Here is a 24214-nt window from a genome sequence, read left to right as displayed (position 1 = left end):
GCATGCTGATAACTTGAGATGGGCGTGTTTGGAAACTTTATTCTCCCACAGGAACAACTTCTGTTGATGTTCGTAAACTTCTTGCGTGAAGTCTGAGGGAAAGCGAAACTTAATCCTCATGGTCTCTAGCTCCGTTGCATTCAGAATAAAGAACCTCACAAACTCAGTGTTCTTCCCGCTTTTTTCATAATCTTCCAGTGTTACTGTCTTTAAATGAATGACGTGTTCTTTGAGAAACGCACGGTGCTTGCGACGCCAAAAATTTCTTGCACCATCAGGAACATTTCCTCACTGAAAACACATAAAGGTTGAAAGATACTCAAGATCTATGGAAGGACAAAATGAACGATAAATTCCATGACCCCCGTCCCAATCAGTTTGTCGAACATTACCCTAGATACGGATGTATGTATAATAATAATAAAACATGCCTAGACATAGGGTGTATCCATTGCAAACAAAATGTGAGATAAGCTTTTTGAGATGCAAGGAGTGCTCCACTATGCATGGTATGACCTTTTCATTGGGCGTGAAAATCATCACCTGAACAAACAAGTTCTCCAGATTTGGAAGGCACTTAAGCAAGTGAATGACCAGGTCCACTTGATAAGTCATGGCCAAAAACAAGGTTTTGACAGATTGCCGCATTGTAGATAGGCTGGCCGTCGCCAAAATCTTCACATAACATAGAAAATAAAACATGAAATTATTAGAACAAAAGGTTGGATGACATGAAACTACTCTCTCAAGGAAATGCAGCTGGAATTATTGTGAAATGTCAGTACCATAAGACCTGTGGAGTCAAGCGAGATCCTGAATTTGCCCAATGTCTCCAGTTTGGGTGCAGAGACGATGAATACCTCCATGTTATTGCTCTGGAGATCGTGTATCAACCTTTGAAGTGAGGGGGCATCCTCGATGATGAATTTTCCTTTCTCACCACGGATGCCGATGCTTACAAGGTTTGGGTAATTTATTGTGATCCGATGCCTTTCTCTATTGCAAACAAGCAGCAGGCACTCGAGTGCAGGGCAACTAGAGTTGATCCTGCTTTGCAACGAGAAGTCTGATATATCAACCTCAACAAGCGAAAGTCTCTTGACCAGTGGTAGTTCAAGTACCTCTACATAATGGTCTGGTATCTGGCAACACGCGAAGCTCACAGTGCACAGAGAACAGGAAAACCGAAATACGGACTTTGGTAGTGAGGGCGTAAATGAAGAGCATGTGTGCGATAGTTTGACAGTTTCTTTCACAAATCGTGGAAACAGGTAGTAAAACTCAAGCACCTGGAGATTGTTCAATCTGGGGGACTCAAGCCAGGCTTGGACAGTAGAGGGTCTGCATTGGAGGTAGCACGTCGGTATACAAAGGCGGGGAACTGCGCCCACATGGCTGGAGAGGATGGACTCTGGAAGGCAAGAACCATCACCAGGAACTGTTTTTCCCTGATGCCAAGTTCCGATGTATCGTATACGAGCAAGCTCCTCGCTGTAGGGAGAGACCCTACCGATGATCTCGACATGAACTGTTTCTAGGGCATTAAAAAGGCGAGGGACAGGGATCTCACGGCAGTCAAGATTCAGAGGAGCGGTCGGCCAAACAGGACGCCAATGACGTGCGAGAATCCGAGTGCGGATGACCTCCCTAGTGCAGAGACGGGAGATGACCTCACTGAGGATGGTGTCCGGGAGGTCACTGATGCGGTCCTCGCCGCTTCCAGCCGCTACCGCCAAGCCTCCAGTGGACGGCGTCGCCGGTGGCGCGAGCTTCGCCCTCTTAGTGCATGGCGCACCGGAGTGGATCTCCATCTCCGTCTCCGTTGCTGGGATCGCGCTGCCTGCAAGCGCCGCTATGTGTGGCGTGGATCTGAAAAGACCAAGGAAAAGGGTGTGTCTAGAGTTTTGAGACACCTTCCGTTTGCCTTAAATAGCCGGAGCCTGGCCTCGGGCGACGAGCCAAAGCGGCGTCGCCAGAGGGGACGCCCGTCGGACCCTTGGGTTTCCGGAGCGGCGCCACATGGCGTTCACACCCGAATACGAGGAGACACCCGTCAAAACATAACTGGGATGGGAGGGAAGGGGAGAAGAGTGGAGGGATCCGTTCGAAATGATTCCGTTGACTCTATCACCAGGAGAGGCACGGTATGGCGGCCCGGATAGGCATGCTTGCTTTTTACGTGGGGTCACGTTCGTGCGTTTATAGCGGAAACCCGCGGCAGCCGCCTCATCCTGGATTCAGTGTTTCAGGTCACAGGCACGGGCATGAAGCGCTCAAAGGCATGGTCGGTGGTATTACATAGAGTCACGCTAGCCTGTGACTCTATCGGACGAAGATGCACGGGCGTTTAGCCCACGGAGATGAACCTTTGTCTTATGCACAGTCACGGACGTTTACTCTGCGACGCACGGATTGGCCTATAAGAGAGATGCTGTTTTTAAAAGCTTATTTCCTTGTATTTAAGAGCACGGACGTGCAGTCCATACAGACACGGTTCCATACTGAATTGTGTCACGCTTCTTTCTTGATAAAGGGGTCGACGTTCGTGGCTGTCTGTGTTTCAGTGTCAAGGGTCACAAGCACGGGCATACAGCCCTCAAAGTCATGGCGTGCTATTATATAGAGTCACGCACAAAGGTTTTCTGATTGTATTCCGAATGAGTCGATGGGCTCGGTCAAAAGGAGAGGCATGCACGTCAAGCCCTCGGAGGCATAGTTTGTTCTTACTCGGAGTCACGTTTGTGCGTTTATTTCGGAAACCTAATAGATTCGGGCGACTGTCCTTGTTAGAATTGTTTTCGTTGTATTATTTTAACTCAAATGCATGAAGACGACTTTCTTTGTGTCAGTGTTTCAGGTCACAGGCACGGTTGTCAAGCCCACAAATGCACGAAGGCGACTTTATATGTTTAGTAGTGCCACTTTCCTTTACGCGTGTCAGTGTTTCAGGTCACAGGCACGGTTGTCAAGCCCACAAACGCATGTCATGTAATTATCCAGAGTCACCTTCGTGTCTCTTTGTGTTCCAAATGCATCTGTTGACTATATTACCAGCACAGGCACGGTCGGGATGTCGAGGGAGGCATGCTTGTGTTTTACGCGGATCCACGTTCTTGCGTTGATTGCGGAAACGCAACGTTTCGACGGGCGTCTCCACCTACTCGGGTGTGAACTCCACGTGGCGCCACCACGGAAACCCAAGGGTCCGACGGACGTCTCATCCGGTGACGCCGTTCTGGCTCGTCGCCCGAGGCCAGGCTCCGTCTATTTATGGCAGACAGACGGAGTTTCAAAACCCTAGCCACACACTCTTCCATCCTGTGCCCGCTGCCAGGCCATTCATTCCTCTTGCTGCTCTCTATCCTGACCCTCTCCGCCATGGCTGGTCAGGAGGAGACTACTGCGGAACCCAGTGTCCAGACACTGCAGGAGATCCAGGCTGACGAGGGTTCCTCATCTGTAAGTTCACTGTGCTTCCGCTTCATTCGTTTTTTCTTTCCTTCGGCTACTTGGTTTAGTTGTGAAACGTGAATAAGCCAGACGGAGTCTCGAAACCCGAGCCACATCCCCTTCGTCCTTTTGTCCGCCTCCAGGCCATCCACTCCTCTTGCTGTTCTCTATCCTGACACTCTCAGCCACGGCTGTGCAGAAGGAGACTCCTCCAGAGCGCCATGTCCAGTCGCAGGAGAAGATCTCGCCTGGCGAGGGTTCCTCATCTGTGAGTTCGCTCTGCTTCGGCTTCATTCATTTTTTCTTTCTTTCGGCTACTTGATTTAGTTGTGAAACATGGATCATTGTGGTGAGCTTCATCCTAATGTTGATGAGGGTGCGTCCTGCCATCAATCTGACATCTTCTCCTTTGACCAGCTGAAGAACCTGTTCAATACTGTGGAAGACTTCATGAAGATATCCACGAAGTTGGATGAAGAGAACAAAGCCATCATTGCACTTCTGATGGATGAGAAGGCACAGCTCGAACTTCAGCGTGATAAGCTGAAGTTGGAATCATACGTTATGAAGAAACATATCGAGGAACTTCACGCCGAGCAACCAAAAAAGAAGTCTCGCCGGACTAAGTAGACAGCAGCGACCCTGATCCTCGTATCTGAAGCTGTTAAGTAGTGCACTAGAAGTTTCTTATTTTGTCTTCCGTTACCTCGTGCCATCAGTAACTTTGATAACAAATGTGTTTTACTTTCCTGGGTCACGTTCATTCCAAGTTTATGGGTACAGATGAACATTAACGTAACGGCCAGTTCTAGGGACGTTGTTTTTAAAAGCACGATGTGAAGTCTCTGCAGCCAAAGTTTTTGAACCAACTAGAGTCATGTCTTGTGCACACATGAAGGCGTGGACATTCCTGCCTTTCTTTGTTTCAGTGTTTCGGGTCACAGGAAGGCATAGTCGTTGGTATTACATAGAGTCACGCTAGCCTGTGACTCTATCAGACGGAGACGCACGGGCGTTTAGTGTTAAGGGTCACAGGCACGAGCATAAAATGCTCAAAGGTATGGTGGGTGGTATTACAGACATGAACTCTTGTTAATAAAAGTTCACAAGATATGAACTCTCTACAGACACAATTGCGTACTGAGTTGGGTCACGCTTTTTTCTTGATGTTACGTATATTATTCGATAGAAGCGTGGAGGTTTGTCGTTGTGTGCGTCACATTGTTAAGGTTCACAGGCACGGGCGTACAGTCCTCAAAGACATGGTATTGTATTATATAGAGTCACGCTCGCCTGTCTTTGTGTTCCGAATGATTTCGTCCACTCGATTAGACGAAGAAGCACGGTCGTTAAGCCCACAAAGGCAAAGCTTTGTCTTACGCACAGCCACGTTCATTCTTTAATTGCGGAGACCCAGCGGAATCGGTTCAGATCAGAACACCCACTGTTTACTCAGTGAGGCACGGAATGGCTTATTCGAGAGACGCTGGTCTGGTATATTGCTCGCACGGTCGTGAGTCCCAGAAAGTCGTGGCGTGCCATTGTGTAGAATCACGTTGGTTTGTCTACGTGTTCCAAATGAATCCGTTGAACTGTCCGTGAGCACAGGCACCGCCATGAAGCCCAGACAGGAATGGTTATGCTTTACATGGGATCACGTTCGTGCGTTTATAGCTGAAACCCGCGGCAGCCGCCCAATCCTTGGTTCAGTGTTTCGGGTCACAGGCACGGGCATGAAGTGCTCAAAGTCATGGTCGGTGGTATTACATAGAGTCACACTAGCTTGTGACTCTATCAGACGAAGATGCACGGGCGTTTAGCCCACGGAGATGAACCTTTGTCTTACGCACAGCCACGGACGTTTACTCTGCGAGCCACAGATTGGCCTATAAGAGAGACGCTGTTTTTAAAGCTTATTTCCTTGTATTTAAGAGCACGGACGTGCAGTCCATACAGACACCGTTCCGTACTGAATTGTGTCACACTTCTTTCTTGATAAAGGCGTTGACGTTCGTGGCTGTCTGTTTTTCAGTGTCAAGGTTCACAAGCACGGGCATACAGCCCTCAAAGGCATGGCGTGCTATTATATAGAGTCACGCACAAGGGTTTTCTGATTGTATTCCGAATGAGTCGGTGGGCTCGGTCAAAAGGAGAGGCATGGACATCAAGCCCTTGGAGGCATAGTTTGTTCTTACTCAGAGTCACGTTTGTGCATTTATTACGGAAACCTAATAGATTTGGGTGACTGTCCTTGTTAGAATTGTTTTCGTTGCATGACATTCGTGCCTTTATTGGGGGAACCCAACGGTTCGACGAGCGTCTCCTCAGATTCGGCTGTGAACGCCACATGCCGTTGCTCCGGAAACCCAGTGGTCCGACGGGCGTCTCCTCAATAAATAGTATTGGTACGCTAGCTAATAACAACATATATCAACATTGGTCCTAGTTGCAGCTTCACAGGACCACTTATGCCACACAAGGAGCACAGCCTCGGTGCATGGTTTTTTTTCGTGTGTCTGTGTCTGGATAAATGTCTTAAGGATGTGTTTCCGCAATCAACGCATGAACGTGGCTCCGCGTAAAGCACAAGCATGCCTCCCTCGACATGCTGACCGTGCCTCTGCTGGTAATATAGTGAACGGATGCATTTGGAACTCAAAGAGACACGAAGGTGACTCTGGATAATTACATGACATGCGTTTGTGGGCTTGACAACCGTGCCTGTGACCTGAAACACTGACACGCGTAAAGGACAGTGACGCTACTAAACATATAAAGTCGCCTTCATGCATTTGTGGGCTTGACAACCATGCCTGTGACCTGAAACACTGACACACAGAAAGTCATCTTCATGTCTTAAGGAAAGGCAAATTGGTTCGGCCGAACATTCTGCATCAGCCAAACTGGCTAGACCCTTTACCTGGTTCGAATCCTCGTGAGGCAGTTGGAAATGCCAATTTTTTTATATGGGTACCGACACATGGGGTCCCCTTGTCATCCACACAAACGCGCCACCACATGTACCACATTTGGCTAAGTGCACCTAGTACTCCACATCATTTTCAACTTCTTCGTCCCCTTCTCGACAAGCGCCGCCGCCGCCAGCTCCCGACGACGCATCTCTTCGCCGCCGGATCTGCACGGCCGCCGCCAACTCCGGCAAGTAGGTGAGATCTCCCCTCATCCCCCTCGCGAATCTTCTTCCCTTCCCAGACCGCATGTGTCTCCCTCCAGGCACGGATCTGATCCAGAAATTTTATTTGATACATGCGGTAGATAATTTGTTGATGGATATGATGGTTCTTTGATAGATTGATGGATGTCGTAGTGTAGGATCTGATCCATACGAGGGAAAAGAGAGGAAGCACCGTGTATTGTACTATGGTAGCGTACAATTCAACTTAGAGTTCAATATGTTCTGTGTAGAATGGAGGAAGCACCGTGTCGACTGTGCAAGTCACGGTGCCGGACCAGCCTTTGTACTGCCACACTGTTCGGCATCTACTTCCAGCCTACTTTTCTTTTTGTAGCGGTAACAATTTATATGAACCTTCTGACAGTTCATTAATTTTGTTTTTTATTGCTATTTCCACTAATGCATTGTGTTTGTTATTTGTTTTTATCTTGCACAGATCGTCCCATGCAATGTGAGATTGGCATTCAATGAGCTCGTCGGAGACACCGTGACCTTCGACGCTCTTGGGGGGCCGTACACTATGCAGGTCGATAAGGGGGGAACGATAACCCAGATTGGAGGAGATGAATGGGATCGTTTCATCGCCCGCTTGCGTCTTAGTGGGGGTGAATTGATCAGCTTCTCCTTCAGAGGAGAAAGGCCCAGGATTTCTGTTATCTATCTGAATTTGATTTCCAACAGCGAGGATGAAGTTCATGAGGAGGACGATGGTGAAGATTCAGATGCTGATGAGAACCCACTTGATGAAGCACTCTATGCCCAAAGACTGAGGCTGAGCGGCGTTGAAACGTGCAACCTCTGGGACATGCTTCCGCTGCGTGAAGACTAAGTTGGGGTGCCATTCGTGACCCGCCTCACAAGGACGAATGTTAAACAGCATCTCATGGTATGTTACTTACTGTGGTAATTACATGATATGCATGCTTAATAACTGTACTAGTTGATATGATATGCATGTTGTAGTACTGTGATGATATGCCATGTGTAGAATTCATTTAGTGCAGAATTGTTTATGGTATGCATGTGTTGTAGTAATGCGATATATCCTTATGTAGTGTAGTAATATGCGATGATATGGTTAGTGTACGTAGTAAACTAATGATATGCTTAATTACTGTAGTAACTTGATGATTAGTGTCTAGTGTAGTGATGTGATGATATATATGCTCAGTGTTGAATCCAATGATATATGTGTCTTCAAGTGTATGATTTGCTGATAATTGCACATGACATGCTCATATATCATATCAACTGTTTTCAGAAATTACCTAAGAGGTTATCTGTTAGTTGTGGCATCGAGACGCATGAAGAAGGCATGGCTGCTGGACCACGCCTTACCAGAACGGGCTCCATCACCACCTGTGCCTACGCAGTGGACACGGACGGTCGCACTGTCTTCAACCGTGCGGGGTGGAAGAAGCTCCTTCATGGCAAGAATCTTTGGGCTGGTCAGGGCATCCTACTCACTGTTGCGAACACCCGTCGCCATGACTTGAGGATGATGATCACCATCAACCTCATTTAGAACTGGCTGGGCTATGTTTCGATGTCAAATGAACTTGGTATGTTAGCTCTTGTTTCCAAGTACTTGCCGTGTATTACCGTACCTATCTATCTATATATATCAAGGTTCAGTAAATGGGCCATGTATCGCTGTGAAATGAACTTGTTATGTTTGGGGCTTGTTTTGCTGTTGCCCCAGCGGTTATTTGAGACTTCCTTCAACTTGAAACTGTCTTGACTTGTTGTTGGATGCTTGGTGTTGTTGCTTTATTTGAGACTTCCATCAATCCTATGGATGAGAAGGCGAAGGCGAAGCTCGACCTTCAGTACGACAAGCTCAAGCTGGACACATACGTTATGACAAGCTCAAGCTGGACACAGGCACGGGCATGAAGCGCTCAAAGGCATGGTCGATAGTATTATTACATAGAATCACGCTAGCCCGTCACTCTATCAGACGGAGATGCACAGGCATTTGGCCCACAGAGCTGAACCTTTGTCTTACGCAAAGGCATCGTGTGGTATTATATAGAGTCATGTTTGCTTGTGTATGTTTTCCGAATGATTCTGTCGACTCGTTTAGACGGAGAGGCACGGCTGAGAAGCCCATCGAGGCATACTTTAGTATTAGAGAGAGTCACGTTCATGCATTTATTGTGCAAACCGAACAGAATTGGGTTCTGATATGAACACTCGCTGTTTACTTTGTGAGGCAATGAGTGGCAGATTAGAGAGACGTTGTTTTTGAAGCGCTCAAAAGGCATGGTCGATGGTATTACATAGGCTCACGGAGATGGACAGGCATTTAGCCCACAGAGATGAACCTTTGTCTTATGCACAGCCACAGGCGTTTTCTCTGTGAGGCACGGAATGGCCTATGCGAGGGGCGCTGTTTTTAAAATCTTATTTCCTTGTATTTAAAAGCACGGACGTGAACTCCCTATGGACACGGTTCCGTATTGAGTTGCGTCATCCTTCTTTCTTGATGTTACGTATATTATTCGATATAAAAGGCATAGACGTTCGTGGCTATCTATATTTCCTTGTATTTAAAAGATAGCGACGACAAGCTTTTAAACAAAGCACAAGAACAGTGGTTCCACGACAAGCACGTCTCAATTTGCAGAAACAGCACTGTCGTGATTCTACAGGACGCTATGTTCTAGGCTGTGCACCATGTTTCCACCCAAATGTTCACCACAGGGTCATGGACATACACAGAGGAAGTGCCGTGCTGTGATAACAGATGCACAGTCTTACAGGTACAAGAGGCACGAGGAGGCATGTAGATTAACATCACCACAAATGAAACAGATTATACATGCGCACACATATAGAGAGATGCATAAAAAGTGGACTACAAGAGATAAACTAAGTTGATAGTACTAAACGACCGATGGTATTAATTAATAATGGAAATTAACGACAGGCATACAATATTAGAGTCAAATTTATAGTAGAGCACACACAATAAATAGAAGTCATGATCATGATAGATCGACTGGGTCACTGGAAACTCAAAAGTAGTAGTAGCTAGCATAAATATATAGAACTTCCCTCCAAGCATGTGGGATGTGGCTTGCAGCAAATGAACGGAGAGCCAAGGAAAGGACCTAATCAAGGTGCCCGGGCTTGTGCCCTTGATGGTCCAGAGGTTGGACGAGACGTGGGGGCGGCGTCGGCGAGGTGGATGTGCTCCTGAACGAGCTTCGCCAAAGTTTGCCTGTGGTCGAAGCAGGCCGCCATGGTCGCCTCGTGGACGGCACTGCAGGTGTCGTCGTAAACAATCTGTCCGTAGATCTGACTGAGCTTGTCAATGTCATCATGCATGATGAGGCGCTGGGCAGCGAGAGCGACCTCCAGGTGTTCCTCCGGCGGCGTGCCGACCGGGAGCTGCAGGGCCATCAACGCGCAAAAGAGATCGTTCCCATGGAGGCCGGCGAGCCCGGTCGCGGAAGCCGAGGCGGAGGCTCGGCCTTTACGGAGGCGACGCTTGGAATGGAGGCGGGCAGTCGGGTCCTTCACCTTGCTGTTGGCGAAGCTGAACTTGTGAATGAAGTATTGTAGTGCACCCTTGAGCCAGGCGGCGAAGCTGGCATCGAAGAAGGAACGCGCCGTGGCGGACATCAGCAGCCCCTGGAGGCGCTGCAGCGCGTTGGGCTGTGGGTTGCTCTCCCTGACCACCTCGATAAGACGTACGGTGGTCGCCTGAATCGCCTCCATGGCCGATCTCTCACCGTCTCGCTCTTGCTCTGATAGCCAGATAGTTGGATCGGAGTAGAAGAAGATGGATGGTGACACATTTAAGCAAAGCACAGCGGTTCCACGACAGGCACGTCTCGATTTGCAGAAACAACACTGTCATGGTTCTAGACTGTGCAGCGTGTTTCCACCCAAAACGTTCACCACAGAGTCACGGACATGCACAAAGGAAGAGTCGTGCAGTGACAACAGACGCACAGTCTTACAGGTACAAGAGGCACACCCGCCTCTGTACTGTAAAATACTTCAGCTAACGAGTTATTTGGAGAGGCACGGCCGTCACATCACACGTGACTGCGTGTTCCAGATGATTTTAGTCGCTCGCTCTATTCACAAAAGGAAATCCAAACATACAGACGGTGCACAAAAACATGAAAACTTGATAGTTTTTTGAGCTTGTGAGTTGCTTCATGGCTGAAGAGCACAAAAACAAGTTCCTGACAACCTTACAGACAATGGATAAAGTACAAGCTCGAAGTCCAAACTGGAAAGCACGCAACAATACCTATCTATGATAGCCGGATAACCGTTTTCAACATCCACAGGTCAATGGATCCGGCAAATCCATGATTGGACACTGGTTTGTCCAGATGTGTACTTTTAAATCCAAGTTCATATGCCTACAATACCCTGACAATATAAGATGAGCACGTCTAGAAGCCTTGTTGCCCCATTGAAGCACCTCTTCTTGATGTTCATAAAATCCTTCAGTGATGTTGTCTGGGGGGGAGAGAAACTTAAGCCTCATAGTGTCTAACTCCTTCGCGTTCCGAACAAAGAACGTTGCAAATTCAATGTTTTTGTTGTAGTGTACATATTTTTCCAGTGTTACTGTCTTCAAGCGAATGTCATGCTGTTTGAGAAACACTCGGTGCTTGTGGCGCCACTTATTTGTTACACCTTCCTCGCGGCATACTCCTCCCTGAAAATGCTTGAAGAGTGAGAATACTCGAGGACTACAAAGGGAGATAGAGGCCTCGAATATAGTACGCTATGCATTGTATGTGCTTTCAATGTGTCTGGAAATCGTTACCTCGATAAACAGGTTCTCTAGGCTAGGAAAGCATCGCATCAAGGCAACAACCTTGTTTAGATTTTATGACATGTGGATAAGCAAGGTCTTCACAGATTGAACTGCCATTGATAGGCTGACTACAGACAAAACCTGCGACAAGCACATATCATAAAATTAGCTGGATAAAAGGTCGCGTGACATGAAACTTCGGCACTGCAAGGAATGCAAGTAAAGAGTATAGTGCAAAAGGTGAGTACCTCGATAACTGTAGAGCCAAAAACAATCTTGGATTCAGGAAATCCTTCATAAAAATTACCCAAACACTCAAGCTTAGGTGCAGAAAAGACAGTTATCTGCAAGTGCCGGCTCTGAATATCGTGAATCAATCGTTTAAGTGAGGGCGCATCCTCAACAACGAGTTCACCATTCTCACAAAGGATACAGATGACTTCAACTTTGCCTGAGTTTATTATGATGCAGTGGTCCAAGTTATTGCAACAAGCAGGAGCCACTCGAGGGCAGGGCAACCATGGCTGATTATGCTTTGGAGTGAGACGTCTGATATATCAACTTTCAAAAACGAAAGGAGTGGAAGTTTAAATGATCGTGCATACTTATCAGGTATCTGGCAAAGAGCAAATGTGACGGTGTGCAGTGAGGAGGAAAACAGCAGCGTGGAAGTCGGCGGTGAGGGCGCGGACGAAGAGATTTCGTGTGGTAGTGTGATGGTTTTTCCCACAAAACCTGGGAACATGTAATAGAACTCGAGAACCTGGAGATTCTTCAGTCTTGGGGGTCGAAGCTAGGCGTCAACTGTAGAGGGTCTGCAGTGGAGGTAACACGCCTGAATGCAGAGACGATGAACTGTGCCCCCATGACCGGAGAGGATGGCTTCCGGAAGGCACGAACCATCAACGTCAAGTTGAAAACTACACCGAGTTCCAAAATATCTAATGCGAATGACATCCTTACTGGGGAGCATGGACAGTACGTCGATCTGAATTGTTTCTAGGGGCTTAAAAAGATGACCAACAGGGATCTCACTGCAGTCGAGATTCAGAGGAGCGGTGCGCCATAAAGGACGCCACCGACGTGCGAGGATTTGAGTGCGAACGCCTTCCTTAGTGGACAGACGGGAGATCACCTCACCGAGACTGGCGTCCGGGAGGTCGCTGATGCGGTCTGGACCAGACTGCTTTTCTTGATCCTCGGATCCAGTAGGCGCACCCTCACTGCTTCCAGCCGCTACCGCCAAACCACCAGAGGAAGGCGTCGCCGGTAGCGCGAGCCTCACCCTCTTGGTGCTTGGGGCACCGGAGTAGACCTCCATCTCCGTCTCATTGCTGGGATCGCGCCGCCTGCGAGCGCCGCTATATGTGGCGTGGATCTAGACAGACGATGGATCTGGAGAAATGGACTAGCCTGTCAATCCACGAAACGACTTAAATACCCACGATGAGGAGCGGAGAGGTCCAGATTAATTACTTCTTCTTTTTTTTCTTTCTGACAGGAGGACCCGGGTTAAGTACTACTTGTAGCAAGTCAATGGTAGATGGGTGCTTGAAACATTAAATAAAACCACGACTTTCAAGGTACAAAATGCACTGTTGCACACGCAGACCAGGCACGGGCGTGCCCCTCAGTGCTCTAATTATTTACGGCACACATTCACTAGAAGAATCTGTTCGACGCCGGAAGCACGGTGGACTCGGTAGGAAAGAGAGGCACGCACGTGACGCCCACGAAGGCATGGGCTAGCACTCTGTGCAGCCACGGTTATGTACGTTTGTGACTCTCTGTGTTTCAGTCATTAGGGTCACAGGCACAGGCGTCAAATCCACAAAGGCATCGTGTGGTATTATATAGAGTCATGCTCACTTGTGTTTGGGTTCCGAATGATTCAGACGACTCGTTCAGACGGAGAGGCACGGACGAGAAGCCCATGGTGGAATACTTTAGTATTAGACAGGGTCACAGTCATGCGTTTATTGCGCATGGTCGATGGTATTACATAGAGTCATGCTCGCCTGTGAGACTCGACCAGACGGAGATGCACGACCGTCTAGCCCACGGAACTGAACCTTTGTCTTACGCACAACCACGGGTGTTTACTCAATGAGGCACGGAATTGCCTATATGAGAGACGCTAATTTTAAAAGCTCATTTCCTTGTATTTAAAAGCATAGACGTTAAGTCCATACAGACACGGTTCAGTACCGAGTTGCGTCACGCTTCTTTCTTGATAAAGACGTCGACGTTCGTGGCTATCTGTGTTTCAGTGTCAAGGGTCACAAGCACGGGCATACATCCCTCGAAGGCATGGCGTGCTATTATATTGAGTCACGCACAAAGGTTTTCTGATTGTGTTCCGAATGAGTCGGTGGACTCGGTCAAAAGGAGAGGCACGGACGTCCAGCCCACGGCGGCATGGTTCGTTCCTAACCGGAGTCACGTTTGTGCGTTTTTTACGAAAACCTAGTAGAATCGGGCGAATGTCCTTGTTACAATTGTTTTCGTTGTAAGATTTTTAACTCAAATGCATGAAAGGCGACTTTGTATGTTTAGTTGCGTCACGATCCTTTACGCACGAAGACGACTTTTTGTGTGTCAGCGTTTCAGGTCACAGGCATGGTTGTCAAACTCACAAACGCATGACGTGTAATTATCCAGAGTCACCTTGGTGTCTCTTTGTGTTCCAAATGCATCCGTTGACTATATTACCAGGACAGGCACCGTCGGGATGGCGATGGAGGCATGCTTGTGTTTTGTGCGGAGCCACGTTCGTGCGTTGATTGCGGAAACACAACGTTTCGACGGGCGTCTCCACGTATTCGGGTGTGAACGCCACGTGGTGATGCCACGGAAACCCAAGGGTCCGACGGAAGTCTCCTCCGGTGACGCCGGTCTGGCTCATCGCCAGAGGCCAGGCTCTGGCTATTTAAGGCGGATGGACGGCGTCTCGAAACCCTAGCCACACCCTCTTTCTTGGACTGTCCAGATCCACGCCACATAAAGCGGCGCTCGCAGGCGACGCGATCCCAGCAATGAAAACGGAGATGGAGGTCAACTCCGGTGCCCCGAGCACCAAGAGGGCGAGGCTCGCGCCACCGGCGACGCCTTCCTCTGGTGGTTTGGCGGTAGCGGCTGGAAGCGGCGAGGGTGCGCCTACTGGATCCGAGCATCAAGAAGAGCAGTCTGGTCCCGACCGCATCAGCGACCTCCCGGACGGTGTCCTCGGTGAGATCATATCCCGTCTGTCCACTAAGGAAGGCGTTCGCACTGAAATCCTCGCACGTCGGTGGCGCCCTATTTGGCGTGCCGCTCCTGTGAATCTGGACTGCCGTGAGATCCCTGTCCCACGTCTTTTTAACCCTCTAGATCAAGTACATTTCGAGTTGGTCACCGCGAACTCTGCCACACCGGAGGAACTCATCCGCGTAACATACACTGGAACTTTTTTAGAGGAGAACATGTCGGTGAAGATAATTCCTATGATGATCATATGGGCCATTCCGTGCCTCACAGACTAAACGCCCGTGGCTGTGCATAAGACGAAGGTTAGCGTGACTCTATGTGATGCCACCGACCATGCCTTTGAGCGCTGCATGCCCGTGCCTATGACAATTGTGACCCCACGTAAAACGCAAGCATGCCTCTCTGGGCCGCCATACCGTGCCTCTCCTGGTGATAGAGTCAACGGAATCATTTGGAACACAAAGAGACACGAACGTAGACACGAACTGTTCTACATGTCTGTGTGGCATGTAGAACAGTGTGTTACAATGCCGAAGGCAGGACCGTGTGTCTGGTACGTGACAAGTCGTGCCTCTGCCATGCTTCATTAGTTTTGTCCGTGAGCGTTTCAGCAGAATCATCTGCAAAGCAGAGGCACGGCCTTGAATCTTATAGTGACTTAATTGTCAACATGCCCCTGGAAAATTTTGCTGCTCGCAGAGGCAAGATGACTGTAGAACCGTGCTTCCATCGCCAAACAGATTCTTCTATTGAATGTGTGCCATAAAAAATTAACTCACGGAGGGGCACGCCCGTGCCTGGCCTACGTGTTCAACCGTGCATCTCGTGGCTTGAAAGCCGTGGCTCCATTTAATGTTTCAAGCAGCCACCTACCTTTTATACCTGTTACGAGTAGTAATTAACCCGAGCACTCGCTCCAAAAAAAGAGGTAATTAATGTGGACCCCTCCGCTCCCCGTCGTGGGTATTTAAGTCGTTTCGTGGGTCGACAGGATGTAATCCATTTCTCCAGATCTACCTCAGTGAGCACTGGTCGTGGGCGGCGCCACCCCAGCAACGGAGGTGGAGATGGAAAGCGCTGCTCGTAGCATCAAGAGGTCGAGAGTGGCGGCACCGGCGACGCCGCCTTCTGATGGTGCGCTGGTCGTCGGAGGGGATGGAAGCGGCGACCGTGCTCCCTCTCGATCTGAGGAGGAAGAAGAGGGATGTCGTCTGGATCTCATTGGCGATCTCCCCGACGCCGTCCTAGGTGAGATCATCTCTCGTCTTTCCATCAAGGATGGCATCCATAATCGAATCCTCGCACGTCACTGGCGTCCTTTGTGGCCGATCGCTCCTCTGAATCTCGACTGCCACGAGATCCCTGTCCCACCTCTCTTCAACGCCCTAGAAATAGTTCATATCGAGACCATATCTCATCTGTCCGCCTCCACCAAGGAGCGCGCTCGCAAATGCTATCCCGGAATGCGGATCTGTCGAAATCCTGTTGTTAGTCTTCCGGAATCCATTCTGTCTGGCCATGCTGGCTCGGTTAGCCGTCTCTCTATCCCGGCGTGCTACCTACAGTGCAGGCCCTCCACTGTTGATGCCTGGCTCCGATCCTGGAAGCTGGACAATATCCAGGTTCTTGAGTTCTACTACCTTTTCCCAAGATTTCTGACGCAAGAGGTAACACTACTGGATCTATGCACTTCAACTACGCCCTCGGCACCGGAGTCCGTGTTTCGCTTTTCCTCCTCTCTCCACACCCTCGGCTTTGCTCTTTGCCAAATACCAGACAATTACGTAGGGACGCTTAAGCTACCACTGGTGAAAAGACTCTCGCTTGTGGAGGTTGATATATCAGACGCGTCGCTGCAAAGCATAATCCACTCTAGTTGCCCTGCACTTGAGTCTCTCCTACTTGTTTGCAATAGAGGAGGTCGTCGCGTCACAATAAACTCGTCTAACCTTGTAAGCATTGGCATTTGCTGTCCACACGGAGAACTCATTGTTGAGGATGCCCCTTTGCTTCGACGGTTGATTGTTGATTGTCTGGTTGACGACTGTTTGATAACCGTTGTCTCTGCACCTAAACTGGATACGTTGGGTGAATTCGTGTTTGTGTCTCCCTCGAAGTGTCTTGAGGTACTGACTTTCCTTAATACTAGAACAGAGCTGTACTTGTTCCGATGTTTGTTCTATTAATTTGATGGTCTATGTTCTATTATTCATGCAGAGTCAGGAATTGGAGTTAACTGGTGTCTCTGTGTCTGAACCGTATCCATGTCGTCTCACGTGTCTTGAGGTATTGAGTTTTCACGATACTTCCAGCTTCACTTTGTTTGTGAGGAAACAAGTTTTATTTCATCCAACCTTTATTCTATTAGTTTTGTGATCCATCTTCTATTATTTTTCATCAAGGGTGTGAAGGCAGTCAGTCTAACAACAATGCGTCAATCTGTCAAGACCTTGCTTATCTACATTGATTATAAGGTGGAGACCGTCGTTGAATTGCTGCAATGCTTTCCAAAACTGGAGAACTTTTTGTTGAGGTGATGATCTTCAGAAATGTGCATACTGTAGTACTTGTTCCTTTTCAAAATGCTTGTCTTAATTTAGACTGAAATTGATGCACCCGTATCTACACATGATTTATTGTTGGATACATCCATATATAGACAAGTCTATGTCTAACTTCTTGTTACGGAGGTGGTAGAACTAATTGTTTCATTTGGTTTTTTGATGGTCTGTATCTCTTTTTATAGATGCTAAGTATTTTCAACCTATCATTTATATTTTAGGGATCGTTGATTTCTTATGGTGAAAAAAAAATGGCGTCATAAGTACGGGCAGTTTCTCAAACATCACGACGTTTGTCTGAAGACAGTATCGCTGGAAGATTATGTTCGCTCCGGGAGTTACGCTGAATTTGATCGGGCCGAAGGACCATAAAATGCTGTCGCACCAAGGTTAAGAGACATAAAGTAGATTTAATGTTTCAGTGGAGAGATGCGTGCTGCATGTGTAACCGTGTTGTGTTGTATGTACGACGATGCCTGTCTTATATATGTACCTGTCATGCACACAATGCATGCACAACCGCGCCTGTGTTGCAGGTAGAGCGGTGCTTCTCGGATGTACCTGCCATACACACTGAGGAGCTGCAGTTGAGCCTTGCACTGATGGAGCTGCATTTGAGCCGTTGCACTGTTTCTACTCCTTGTACCGTGGTTATAAAAACGGCTTGTAAGTTTATTTGGTGCAGTTGTAGAAACAAAGCACATGTAAGCATAACAGATTTTGCTTGTTTAGGTATTTTTATTACTCGGCTGGGAAAATATTATAAGGGCGATAGGTTTGTTTGTAAATGTTTGCAGCCCTTTCTTTATGAAGTTGGATGATGTAACAATACAACCATGCATCTCTGCTGCGACACAGGAGAGATGAAAAGAGCTGAAAGCATAGAGAGCCACCACAACGGTGAACCAAACCTGTTTTGCGGGGCATTACATAGTGCTTCTGGTTACCGCACAACCGAGTTTCTACTCAACAGGCCACACCGAAATGCGTCTCGAGGATTCTAGCCGTGACACTGCAGACTCACAACCATGCTTTTGACCTTGTCCTGGCATCATGATGTTCGTTCTCTGCTTGAATAACGTGCCTTCCACAGCCACCCTACTGTGCGCGTAGCAAAGGAGCAACGCCAGCTGATAAAGTGCTTTTTCTACTACTAAAAGTGTGGCCCTCGTTGCATGACTTCCATGCATTTGACAGTGGCTCTTTGGTACAGAACCGTGGTTGCAGAGAGTTCTTGCCCGTGGTTTTAAGGACAGTGTCTCTTGGATCGGTCATTGATTGCCTCACAAAGTAAACAGTGAGGGTTCACATGTGAATCAAATTCTGTTATGTTTCTGTAGTAAACGCACGAACGTGACTCTGCCTAATACTCAAGTATGCCTCCATGGGCTTCTCATCCGTGCCTCTTCATCTAAACGAGTAGACGGAATCATTCAAAAAACAGACACAAGCGAACATGACTCTATATAATACCACATGATGCCTTTGTGGATTTGATGCCCGTGTCTACGACCCTTATCACTAAAATACAGAAAGTCACAAACGCACATAACCGTGGCTGCAGAGACTTTATCAAGAAAGAAGCGTGACGCAACTCAGTACGGAACCGTGTCTGTATGGACTTCACGTCTGTGCTTTTAAATACAAGGAAATAAGCTTTTAAAATCAGCGTCTCTCATATAGGCAATTCTGCGCTTCATAGAGTAAACGCCCGTGGCTGTGCGTAAGACAAAGGTTCAGTTCCGTGGGCTAGATGCCCATGCATCTTCGTCTGATCGAGTCTCACAGGCGAGCATGACTCTGTGTAATACCATCGACCATGCGCAATAAACGCATGATTGTGACCCTGCCTATTACTAAAGTATGCCTTCATGGGCTGCTCGTCCATGCTTCTCTGTCTGAACGAGTCGACTGAATCATTCGGAACACAAACACAAGGGAGCGTGACTCTATTTAATAACACACGATGCCTTTGTGGATTTGACGCCCGTGGCAGTGACCCTAATGACTGAAACACTGAAACACAGAGAGTGCAAGACCGTGCTTTTAAAAAACGCGCAACAGCGGTGACATCTGCAATTATGTCCCTGCAATGTGCCTAACCGTACCTCATGTGCATAACCGTGCTTCCGATGCGTGTCCAACCGTACTTCATGTGCCTTCACGCGGTGCTTCTGTGATGCAAAGATTTCAAACACAACGGGTCACGGTTGTGTTTGCGTTTCTGTTTTACAAATGGATATAGTGCCTGGCAGTAGGTTCCCGGCGTTTCCTGTGAAAGAACTACGTCTTTACGTGCTACTGAAGCATGTGGAATCACGGGCTTGCCTGTGTGGCACGTAGAACAGTGCGCGTCGTATCACTTCACGGCCGTTGTGTGGTTCGTGGCAAACCGTGCGTTTGCCATGGTCGTGTCTGTGTGACAGGTAGCACAGTGCGTCTCGAATCACTTTTCTACGAAGTCATGATCGTCTGTGTGTTTGCTGACAAACTGTGGTTCACTGAATCATTTGGAACACAAACGCTAGCACAAGCGAACATGACTCTATATAATACCACACAATGCCTTTGCGGATTTGACGCCCGTTCCTGTGACCCTTATCACTGATACACAGAAAGTCACAAATGTACATAGCCGTGGCTACAGAGACTTGAAGCCCTTTTAGTTAATGAAATGTACGGCGTGAGCAAAAGACCGTTTAGCCATCGACCAAAATACCGAGTTCGCTGTTGGCAAGGTTACAGATTGAGCAAAAAAGGTACGGGCATTGTTTCACAACACCTACGTAAATTCCAAACTGGAAAGTGGCGGCAACATCTCACTCCAGCACTGTTTTCAGCACTTACAAGTGAATGGATCCTTTAAATCCAGGTGCTCAACACATGCGTGCCTTCAATCCAAGTTCCCGTGGTTGCAACTTGGCAACAACCTAAGGCAAGCATGTTTAGAAGCCTTTTTGTCCCACTTAAGCACGTCCTGTTGCTGTTTGTAGAATTCTTCGATGAAGTCTTCCTGAAGAAGAAACTTGATCCTCATAGTCTGCAGTTGTGCTGCGTTGAGAATAAAGAATGTCGCAAATCGAATGCTTTTCTCGCATTGAACATAGCTTTCCAGCGTCAGTGACTTCAAATGAACGTCATGATGGTGCTTGCAAGAATAGTCGTTCGCAAGACTTTCTTAATTAGAGGCTATTTCCTGAATAAACATGAATATTTGAAATGGTTAAGCTCCATAAAGAGTGATTCTGCTGGGAGAGCAAGTGAAGGAATAATTCTATAACCTCTGTTGTAATAAAAGTTATTTTTTAGTTTTGTCCTAATACTGGTCCATGACTATATACACCTTTGTCCATTACATACAAATGTATGTGACATTTTTTTTGTTGAATGGAGTTCTACACCATGCATGGTATGTGTTTTACAATTTGTGTGAGAAGCATCACCTCGATATACAAGTTTTCCAAGCTTCGGAAGTGTTCCACCAAGGAAAAGACTGCGTGCAGGTCATAATCCATGCTGATAGACAACGTCTTGATAGAATGAACCGTTGTGGGTGTGCTGACTGTCGGCAAACACTTCATGTACAATAAAACATAATATTAGTAGAGTAAAGGTTGAATTGCATGGAACTTGTTCGTACCAATGAATGGAGGTGAAAGTATTGTTGAAAGTCAGTACCTGAATAATTGTACGGTCATTTGTGACGCCGGATTCATAGAAAATATTAGATAATTTGCCCATGACCTGCAGTTTAGGTGCAGAGGTGATAACTATCCGCAACTTTTTGCAATCACCATCACAAAGCAACCGTTGAAGTGACGAGGCATCTTCTATAACAATTTTCCCATAGTAACTAGAAATGCCGATGCTTATAAGGTTAGGTGAGTTTATTCTGATGCAATGGTGCCTAACTGTCCAAACAAGCAGCAGAGACTCAAGTGTAGGAGAAGTAGAGCTGATGATGCTTTGTAATGAGACGTATGATACATCAACATCTACTAGCGAGAGTCTCCTGAGCAGTGGTAGTTTAAGCACCCGTACATAATTGTCTGGTAACTTGCAAAGAGCAAAGGCGATGGTTTGGAGAGAGGAGGAAATTTGAGGGTTTAATGCTGGTGGTGATGGCATGACCGACGGGCATAAGAATGGCCCTATGTCATGTTGTCTCAAGCATGGTGGGAAAAGGTAGTAAAACTCGAGCACCTGGAGATTGTTCAGTCTTGGGGATTGAAGCCAGTCGTCGACCGTTGAGTGCCTACAGTCAAGGTAGGACGCCGGAATGCAGAGGCGGCGAACTGCACTCTGACGCCCGGAAAGGATGGCCTCCGGAAGGTACGAATCATCATAGGAATTATCTTCACCGACATGTTCTCCTCTAAAAAAAGTTCAAGTGTATGTTATGCGGACGAGTTCCTCCGGTGTGGCGGAGTTCGCGGTGACCAACTCGAAATGTACTTGATCTCGAGGGTTAAAAAGACGTGGGACAAGGATCTCACGGCAGTCCAGATTCAGAGGAGCGACGCGCCAAACAGGGTGCCACCGACGTGCGAGGATTTGAGTGCGAACGCCTTCCTTAGTGGATAGACGGGATATGATCTCACCGAGGACACCGTCCGGGAGGTCGCTGATGCGGTCGGGACCAGACTGCTCTTCTTGATCCTCGGATCCAGTAGGCGCACCCTCGCCGCTTCGAGCCACTACCGCCAAACCACCAGAGGAAGGCGTCGCCGGTGAAGCGAGCCTCGCCCTCTTGGTGCTCGGGGCACCGGAGTTGACCTCCATCTCCGTTTTCATTGCTGGGATCGGGCCGCCTGCGAGCGCCGCTTTATGTGGCGTGGATCTGGACAGTCCAAGAAAGAGGGTGTGGCTAGGGTTTCGAGACGCCGCCCGTCCGCCTTAGATAGCCGGGGCCTGGCCCCTGGCGACGAGCCAGACCGGCGTCACCGGAGGAGACGTCCGTCGGACCCTTGGGTTTCCGTGGAGTCACCACGTGGCGTTCATACCCGAATACGTGCACGTTTAGAAGCCCTTCTATGATTATCACGTCTAAGATTATCATCAAGTTGCAGCCACGGGCGTCCGCATTTAAGAAAGAGGAGTGTTGAATAGCTGGATTTGACGGTTCCGTTCAGGTGTGGATGCTGAAATCAGGCCTTGTGTTAGTTGTCCAGGTGTATGGAGTTATTTGTTGTTGCGTTCTCTTGAGCTTGGGTTTTATGTAAACTTTATCAAAGAACCGTTGTAGTCTTTGCACCATGTGTAGGCTTGTCTATTTTTGTGTTGCGTGCGACCATGAAGGAAGCGTGTGGTTTTGCAGCTTTGTACGGGCCGAAGGACTATAAAATGTTGTGGCACCAAGGTTAAAATATATAAAGTAGATTTAATTTTTCAGTGGAGAAATGCAACTGTATGTGTACCCGTACCTATGTTGTATGTACAACAGTGCCTGTCGTATGTACCTTTCATGCACAGAATGGATGCACATCCGAGCCTGTGTTGCAGGTAGAGCGGTGCCTCTCGTATGTACCTGCCATACACACTGACGAGCTGCAGTTGAGCCTTGCACGGATGGAGCTGCGTTTGAGCCGCTGCAATGTTTCTGTTGCTCGTCATGTGGTTATAAAAAATGGCTTGTAAGTTTATTTGGTTCAGTTGTAGAAACAAAACAAATTTAAGCAGAACAAATTTTGCTTGTTTAGGTATTTTTATTAGCCAGCTGAGAAAATATTATAAGGGCGATAGGTTTTCTTGTTAATTTTTGCAGCCGTTTATTTATGAAGTTGGATGGTGTACGAATACAACCATGCGTCTCTGCTGCGACACAGGAGAGATGAAAAGAGCTGAAAGCATAGATAGCCACCCCAGCGGTCAACCAAACCTGTTTCGCGGGGCATTACGTAGTGCCTTTGGTGACCGCACAACCGAGTTTCTACTCAACAGGCCACACCCAAATGCGTCTCGAGGATTCTGGCCGTGACACTGCAGACACACGACCATGCTTTTGACCTTGTCGTGACATCGTGATGTTCGTTCTCTTCTTGAATAACATGCCTTCCACAGCGACCCTACTGTGCGCGTAGCAGAGGAGCAACGCCAGTTGATAAAGTGCTTTTTCTACTACTAAAAGTGTGGCCCTCGTTGCTTGACTTCCATGCGTTTGACAGTGGCTCTTTGGTACAGAACCGTGGTTGCAGAGAGTTCTTGCCCGTGCTTTTAAGGACAGTGTCTCTCGGATCGGTCATTCATTGCCTCACAAAGTAAACTGTAAGGGTTCACAACTGAATCCAATTTTGTTATGTGTCTGCAATAAACGCACGAACGTGACTATGCCTAATACTCAAGTATGCCTCCATGGGCTGCTCATCCGTGCCTCTCTGTCTAAACGAGTCGACGGAATCTTTCGGAAAACAAACACAAGCGAACTTGACTCTATATAATACCACACGATGCCTTTGTTTAAGCTAGTGAAATGGTTGACGAGATTCACGGTTTTGCGAATTCACAAACGCATGACGTGTAATTATCCAGAGTCACCTTGGTGTCTCTTTGTGTTTCAAATGCATCCGTTGACTATATTACCAGGACAGGCACCGTCGGGATGGCGATGGAGGCATGCTTGTGTTTTGTGCGGAGCCACGTTCCGGCGTTGATTGTGGAAACACAACGTTTCGACGGGCGTCTCCACGTATTCGGGTATGAACGCCACGTGGCGACTCCACGGAAACCCAAGGGTCCGACGGACGTCTCCTCCGGTGACGCCGGTCTGGCTCGTCGCCAGGGGCCAGGCTCCGGCTATTTAAGGCGGACGGGCAGCGTCTCGAAACCCTAGCCACACCCTCTTTCTTGGACTGTCCAGATCCACGCCACATAAAGCGGCGCTCGCAGGCGGCGCGATCCCAGCAATGAAAACGGAGATGGAGGTCAACTCCGGTGCCCCGAGCACCAAGAGGGCGAGGCTCGCGCCACCGGCGA

The 24214-nt window shown here is 48.0% G+C and overlaps 1 protein-coding gene across 1 annotated transcript; it reads right to left on the bottom strand.

The window, feature by feature from the left end:
- Positions 1 to 577: 577 nt before the first annotated feature.
- Positions 578 to 3380, bottom strand: LOC109756621 (putative F-box/FBD/LRR-repeat protein At2g05300). The gene is made up of 4 exons (XM_020315466.1): positions 3310 to 3380; positions 1290 to 1869; positions 794 to 1142; positions 578 to 675 (listed from the first exon to the last, which is right to left on the bottom strand). The coding sequence occupies exons 1-4, from the start codon at positions 3378 to 3380 to the stop codon at positions 578 to 580; spliced, it is 1098 nt and encodes a 365-aa protein (XP_020171055.1).
- Positions 3381 to 24214: the final 20834 nt, after the last annotated feature.

This window comes from Aegilops tauschii, chromosome 2 (assembly GCF_002575655.3).
Source record: "Aegilops tauschii subsp. strangulata cultivar AL8/78 chromosome 2, Aet v6.0, whole genome shotgun sequence".
Lineage (NCBI taxonomy): Eukaryota > Viridiplantae > Streptophyta > Magnoliopsida > Poales > Poaceae > Aegilops > Aegilops tauschii.
Note: the sequence above shows the minus strand (reverse complement) of the source record. Positions and strands in the feature narration are given on the sequence as shown.

Coding starts and splice junctions, on each gene's coding strand:
- LOC109756621 (XM_020315466.1), bottom strand. CDS start 3,380: ATGGCGGAGAGGGTCAGGATAGAGAGCAGCAAGAGGAATGAATGGCCT. Junction 1,870..3,309: donor AGCGGGCACAGGATGGAAGA/GTGTGTGGCTAG, acceptor TGGTCTTTTCAG/ATCCACGCCACACATAGCGG. Junction 1,143..1,289: donor CCAGATTGAACAATCTCCAG/GTGCTTGAGTTT, acceptor GCGTGTTGCCAG/ATACCAGACCATTATGTAGA.